This window comes from Quercus lobata, chromosome 11 (assembly GCF_001633185.2).
Source record: "Quercus lobata isolate SW786 chromosome 11, ValleyOak3.0 Primary Assembly, whole genome shotgun sequence".
In the NCBI taxonomy this organism is placed as follows: domain Eukaryota; kingdom Viridiplantae; phylum Streptophyta; class Magnoliopsida; order Fagales; family Fagaceae; genus Quercus; species Quercus lobata.
In genome coordinates, this window is record NC_044914.1 from 6,512,369 (window position 1) to 6,520,151 (window position 7,783).

Below are 7,783 nucleotides of genomic sequence, written 5' to 3' on the forward strand. Positions count from 1 at the left end.
GAGAGAGAGAGAGAGAGAGAGAGAGAGAGAGAGAGAGAGAAAGAGAGAGAGAGAGAGATGGTAAAGAAAAAAAAAAATCAAATGTCAATTAGTAACTATTAATTGGAAAACAATGAGGTTGTAAGAAGAAGTAAAAATAAAAAATAAATATGACCAATATGAAGAACATTAAAAACTTTACAGTGCAATAAAATCAATTGTTACATTCACTTAAAAAATTGAATCAATAATCAATAATTAAACACAATCATAGCAATATTTTTAAACTTAAAACTAATCAAACTCTAATTCATAACTAAAAGGAGATGTTCTCATATAATAATAGAAATTACATAAGAAATGAAATTATGATAATAGTAAAAAAAGTTATAAATGAAATTATGAAAAAAAGTGATAAAACTAATTAGCTACTATCATTATGAAGTAGTAGTCTATGATTTTGCACATCTAAAGAAGTGGAATATATAGAGTTTACTTAAGGTATATGTAAAGATTGACATTAAAAAAAAAAGATATGTAAAGGTTAAAAAATGTATATTCTATAAATAAATAAAAAGGTATATGTAAGGTTTTTATTAACTTAGAAGAAAATGAAAAATCAATTATTAATAACAGCAGCAACAACAACAACAACAACAACAACAACAATAATAATAATATAGAGGTAATTACATTCCTCTTTCTTGAGGTTTGAAGAAATGACAATCTACCTCAAACTCGAAAGGAAAAAATATTTTCACCTTTTACATTTGTTTGACCAAACTTTGTTAAATTAATATTAAAATATTGTGTACTAACTTGCACGTGCTTAAGGTAGGTTCCAAAATTAACCTTAATTTTAAAATTAAATTCTCTTATTTTAATATTTTAAATTAAAGTGTATTTCAAAATATTAAGTAATGTCTTTTCCTTTTCTTTTCCCAATGAGTTATAGAGAGATTTGTCATTTCAAATGTTTTGGTATTTTATAAATTTGTATCTTAATTCTAAAATTATGAGTAATGTCTTTACTAACCATGGTTAAACATTTATAAATGGATTCTTAAATAAAGTTAAAATATTTTGTTATTAATATAAACAGAATCGGAGAGTGTTATTACTTATTACCCCAAATATATTTAATAAGATCACCCTAAAAAAAAATTATATCGCGCAATGCATGGGTCTGCGACTAGTAGTAGTTAAAGAATGGTTCATTCATTAAATAAAAACAATGTGATAACCTTTGAAGAATTACCAAGTCTTATATGCTCTCTGTTTGTGCAAAAACATAGACCGCTTCTGTGACTCCTCTCAATATATAGACATTCCCATATGCATTGTTTCCCATCCCTCACCCAAAGCAAGAATACGCAAAATACTACACAACAAGAGAAAGAACCTCAAATATGATGAAAGTTGTAATTGTGGCCATTTTGGCTTTGGCAACCACCCTTGTTTCAGCTTATGACCCTAGTCCTTTGCAAGACTTTTGTGTAGCAATTAACAACACCGATTCTGCTGGTATGTACATACTCTCATTCTTATTAGTAGAATTATCATAACGTTCCTTTGAAATCATTATAAGTTTGACACATTCCTTTGAATTATGCCCAACACTTATACCACCTACCTTAGATTTATTTTATTTCTTCTGCAGGACATGTTCTTGTCCATTGTTACAGAAGTGTCTTATTTCTGTCAATAACAGACTTTTCTTTGTGCAGTTTTTGTGAATGGAAAATTTTGCAAGGACCCAACGCTTGTCACAGCCAATGATTTTTTCTTCTCTGGACTCAATATTCCTGGAAACATAGCTGCAAATAAAGTCGAATCAAATGTCACTCTTGTGAACGTCGATAAATTACCAGGTCTTAACACTCTAGGCGTATCTTTGGCTCGCCTTGACTTTGCTCCATATGGCTTGAATCCTCCTCACACTCACCCTCACAGCACTGAGCTTTTGGTTGTCATAGAGGGTACTATCTTAGTTGGATTTGTCACCTCCAACCCAAACAAACTCTTCACCAAAGTTCTAAATTTGGGCGACGTCTTTGTATTCCCAATTGGTCTCATTCACTTCCAATTCAACATAGGGCAAACTAATGCTGTTGCCTTTGCTGGTCTCAGTAGTCAAAATCCTAGAGTGATCACCATAGCAAATGCTGTCTTCGGATCTAATCCTCCAATCAATCTTGATGTTCTTGCCAAGGCCTTCCTATTAGACAAGAATGTAGTTGAATATCTTCAAAAACAATTCTAGTCAAACCACAAATAGGAAAAATATGTGTAAATTGGGATGGTGAACCACTAAATTGTTTGAATAAATTTTGTTTGGTTTCCCTCACTGTAACACCGCAGAGATAATTACTATCAAATAAAATGGTTTCTTATGATTGTTTTTTTGTGTCATGGACTCATGGTGTGATAACAAAGGCAGACCATTTAGTTCACGACTAAATCTTGATTACAACATGGATCCACAATGTTTGAAATCACAAGCACTTTTTTTTTTAAAAAGAAAAACACAAACATTGATAAAGTGATCAAAATTGTAATAAAAATAGACAGAATTATTATTCTCATTTTTACAAAATGACATTTCAAATTGAGGTCTCTGTTGCAAGAAAATCTACCACGCGTCAGGTGCATGTATCCCTTCTGTGTGAAACGGAGGATAAATGCGCCCGATGCATGTATACCACCTCCTTAGTACATAGCACATATTCTATGTCAAACAACAGTCCTAAACTCGATGTAAAATTTTCATAGTGTTGAAATAGTAAGAGTATTTACTATTGAGAATCTATAACTCGATGTATACATATAGAGGAAACATGGAAAGAAAAATTAATACAAGGTAAGGAAATGTAATACCTAAGCAGTTAAAAAAATTATTCAAGGAAATTACATAAAGAGAACCAGAGTTTATTTCCTATTTTAAATTAAGTCTCAAGTTTTTGATTTTGTTAGTTGAAGTCCTAGACTTATGAATTTTATTTCAATTTGAAGCCCATGCCCATCTCTGTTATTCATTTACATTATTCTATTTCTAGGCTGAAATAGAGCACAAAAAAAGAGAAAATTGATGATAAAATATTGCATTTCACTTAAGTAACCATTTTCAATTTTTGGCAAATATTTTTCCCCTAAACAAAACTTTCTCTCTCTAGAAAGGTTTTTCTCTTTCTACTATCTTTGTTCAATGAATGTCAAATTGATTTTGTTAGCTCCATAATTTAGGTTGGCAAACCCTAAACAAAAATGTTTCTGCTATGTATCTTGGAAGTATGTTTTTGAAGTCAAGATAGCTACCTAGGTTCTATAGATCATATTCAACTTGTAGCCTATTCAATAAATTTGGATTGATCGAGTTTTAATGTGTTTGAAGTGAAGACAGGTACTAGTCAAAATGAAAATTCATCTCGTTAAGCCTCTACAATTTCATGCAACCAAGGCTTAACAATAATAGAAAACCCTAGGCCAAGGTGTACTTCCCACAAAGGAGAACCAAAAATTGTCGCGGGCACTTGTGCCCAAAGGGGCACAAGAACCGTAGATATACAATTAGTGGCTCTCTAAGTCTTTTACATGTTCTCTAGGGTTTTCTATTATTGTTAAGCCTTGGTTGCATGAAATTGTAGAGGCTTAACGAGATGAATTTTCATTTTGACTAGTACCTGTCTTCACTTCAAACACATTAAAACTCGATCAATCCAAATTTATTGAATAGGCTACAAGTTGAATATGATCTATAGAACCTAGGTAGCTATCTTGACTTCAAAAACATACTTCCAAGATACATAGCAGAAACATTTTTGTTTAGGGTTTGCCAACCTAAATTATGGAGCTAACAAAATCAATTTGACATTCATTGAACAAAGATAGTAGAAAGAGAAAAACCTTTCTAGAGAGAGAAAGTTTTGTTTAGGGGAAAAATATTTGCCAAAAATTGAAAATGGTTACTTAAGTGAAATGCAATATTTTATCATCAATTTTCTCTTTTTTTGTGCTCTATTTCAGCCTAGAAATAGAATAATGTAAATGAATAACAGAGATGGGCATGGGCTTCAAATTGAAATAAAATTCATAAGTCTAGGACTTCAACTAACAAAATCAAAAACTTGAGACTTAATTTAAAATAGGAAATAAACTCTGGTTCTCTTTATGTAATTTCCTTGAATAATTTTTTTAACTGCTTAGGTATTACATTTCCTTACCTTGTATTAATTTTTCTTTCCATGTTTCCTCTATATGTATACATCGAGTTATAGATTCTCAATAGTAAATACTCTTACTATTTCAACACTATGAAAATTTTACATCGAGTTTAGGACTGTTGTTTGACATAGAATATGTGCTATGTACTAAGGAGGTGGTATACATGCATCGGGCGCATTTATCCTCCGTTTCACACAGAAGGGATACATGCACCTGACGCGTGGTAGATTTTCTTGCAACAGAGACCTCAATTTGAAATGTCATTTTGTAAAAATGAGAATAATAATTCTGTCTATTTTTATTACAATTTTGATCACTTTATCAATGTTTGTGTTTTTCTTTTTAAAAAAAAAAGTGCTTGTGATTTCAAACATTGTGGATCCATGTTGTAATCAAGATTTAGTCGTGAACTAAATGGTCTGCCTTTGTTATCACACCATGAGTCCATGACACAAAAAAACAATCATAAGAAACCATTTTATTTGATAGTAATTATCTCTGCGGTGTTACAGTGAGGGAAACCAAACAAAATTTATTCAAACAATTTAGTGGTTCACCATCCCAATTTACACATATTTTTCCTATTTGTGGTTTGACTAGAATTGTTTTTGAAGATATTCAACTACATTCTTGTCTAATAGGAAGGCCTTGGCAAGAACATCAAGATTGATTGGAGGATTAGATCCGAAGACAGCATTTGCTATGGTGATCACTCTAGGATTTTGACTACTGAGACCAGCAAAGGCAACAGCATTAGTTTGCCCTATGTTGAATTGGAAGTGAATGAGACCAATTGGGAATACAAAGACGTCGCCCAAATTTAGAACTTTGGTGAAGAGTTTGCTTGTTTGGGTTGGAGGTGACAAATCCAACTAAGATAGTACCCTCTATGACAACCAAAAGCTCAGTGCTGTGAGGGTGAGTGTGAGGAGGATTCAAGCCATATGGAGCAAAGTCAAGGCGAGCCAAAGATACGCCTAGAGTGTTAAGACCTGGTAATTTATCGACGTTCACAAGAGTGACATTTGATTCGACTTTATTTGCAGCTATGTTTTCAGGAATATTAAGTCCAGAGAAGAAAAAATCATTGGCTGTGACAAGCGTTGGGTCCTTGCAAAATTTTCCATTCACAAAAACTGCACAAAGAAAAGTCTGTTATTGACATAAATAAGACACTTCTGTAACAATGGACAAGAACATGTCTTGCAGAAGAAATAAAATAAATCTAAGGTAGGTGGTATAAGTGTTGGACATAATTCAAAGGAATGTGTCAAACTTATAATGATTTCAAAGGAACGTTATGATAATTCTACTAATAAGAATGAGAGTATGTACATACCAGCAGAATCGGTGTTGTTAATTGCTACACAAAAGTCTTGCAAAGGACTAGGGTCATAAGCTGAAACAAGGGTGGTTGCCAAAGCCAAAATGGCCACAATTACAACTTTCATCATATTTGAGGTTCTTTCTCTTGTTGTGTAGTATTTTGCGTATTCTTGCTTTGGGTGAGGGATGGGAAACAATGCATATGGGAATGTCTATATATTGAGAGGAGTCACAGAAGCGGTCTATGTTTTTGCACAAACAGAGAGCATATAAGACTTGGTAATTCTTCAAAGGTTATCACATTGTTTTTATTTAATGAATGAACCATTCTTTAACTACTACTAGTCGCAGACCCATGCATTGCGCGATATAATTTTTTTTTAGGGTGATCTTATTAAATATATTTGGGGTAATAAGTAATAACACTCTCCGATTCTGTTTATATTAATAACAAAATATTTTAACTTTATTTAAGAATCCATTTATAAATGTTTAACCATGGTTAGTAAAGACATTACTCATAATTTTAGAATTAAGATACAAATTTATAAAATACCAAAACATTTGAAATGACAAATCTCTCTATAACTCATTGGAAAAAGAAAAGGAAAAGACATTACTTAATATTTTGAAATACACTTTAATTTAAAATTTTAAAATAAGAGAATTTAATTTTAAAATTAAGGTTAATTTTGGAACCTACCTTAAGCACATGCAAGTTAGTACACAATATTTTAATATTAATTTAACAAAGTTTGGTCAAACAAATGTAAAAGGTGAAAATATTTTTTCCTTTCGAGTTTGAGGTAGAGTGTCATTTCTTCAAACCTCAAGAAAGAGGAATGTAATTACCTCTATATTATTATTATTGTTGTCGTTGTTGTTGTTGTTGTTGCTGCTGTTATTAATAATTGATTTTTCATTTTCTTCTAAGTTAATAAAAACCTTACATATACCTTTTTATTTATTTATAGAATATTCATTTTTTAACCTTTACATATCTTTTTTTTTAATGTCAATCTTTACATATACCTAAGTAACTCTATATATTGCACTTATTAGATGGCACAAATATAGACTTATTTCATAATGGAATAGCTAATTAGTTTTAATCACTTTTTTCAATAAATCTTCATTATAATTTTTTTAACTATTATAATTTCATTTCTGAGTAATTTCTATATTATATGAAGAACATCTCCTTAAGTTATGGATATTTAAGAGTTTGATTAGTTTAAGTTTAAAATATGCATGAGTGTTTAATCTATTGATATTGATTCAATTTTTTTAAGTGATGTACAATGATTTATTGCACTGTAAATTTTAATGTTCTCATTTGGTCATATTTTATTTTTATTTACTTCTCTACAACCCATTGTTTTTCAATAATAGTTACTAATATGAATTTGATTTTTTTTTTTCTTACCATTCTCTTCCTCTCCGTTTCTCTCTTCTCGTCTCCCTTCTCTCTCTTCTCTCTCCATCTCTCTCTCCCTAGGCCAAACTATTGGTTCCACTTGACTGCTATTTTATTGCATTAAATATTGCATTGTAGTTTTTTTTTTTTTTTTTCATTTAATTTTGCTACCTTTAAGTTAGTATATCCATAACTATTAGTTTCTTTATATTATATTTGGTTTGATATTCTCATTATTATTATTATTATTTTTAATTTAGTGTTTCCCAATTGGCATTTGTTTTGTATTATATTTTTTCTTTGATGTATTGGGTTTGAGAATGAGTGTGTCCCTAGTATTACTCCACTTAGAGACACTTTTATTTATTGAAGTTTAAGTAAGAATTAATTTTTAAATAAAAATAAAAAGAGGAAATTAAAATATAAAAATATTAACTGATATGAAGAGGGGGAGATGAAAGAGTGATATTAAGGTGAAGTAGTGGGAGATGAAAGATAAAAGGTAAGGAAAAAGCTGGATCAACGGTAATGGAAAAAAAAAAAAAAAAAGAGTACATTTTTTTAAGGATAATTTTATTGATTTAAATTTAAATAAAATATTCCATGTTTAATTATATATATATATATATATAGATGTGACTGAATTTAACTGTAGAATAACATAAGATGAGAAGAAAAAAAAGTAAAAATAAAATATATAACAATAAATACCAATAAAGAGAACAATTGCACATAAAAGATTTTTATTCTTTCTTATAACTCTAATTAAGATTGATGGTTTTTTTTTAATATGTGTTTTAGTATTGTGTTTTTTTAATTTCCCATTAGAAAATATTTTCT

The 7,783-nt window shown here is 30.1% G+C and overlaps 1 protein-coding gene and 1 pseudogene across 1 annotated transcript; one reads left to right on the forward strand and one right to left on the reverse strand.

The window, feature by feature from the left end:
- Positions 1 to 1,388: 1,388 nt before the first annotated feature.
- On the forward strand, positions 1,389 to 2,242 carry LOC115967586 (germin-like protein subfamily 1 member 7). The gene is made up of 2 exons (XM_031086707.1): positions 1,389 to 1,503; positions 1,707 to 2,242. Exons 1-2 carry the CDS (start codon positions 1,389 to 1,391, stop codon positions 2,240 to 2,242), a joined length of 651 nt encoding a protein of 216 aa, XP_030942567.1.
- A 2,554-nt stretch (positions 2,243 to 4,796) lies between these two features.
- Positions 4,797 to 5,654, reverse strand: LOC115967361 (annotated as a pseudogene).
- Positions 5,655 to 7,783: the final 2,129 nt, after the last annotated feature.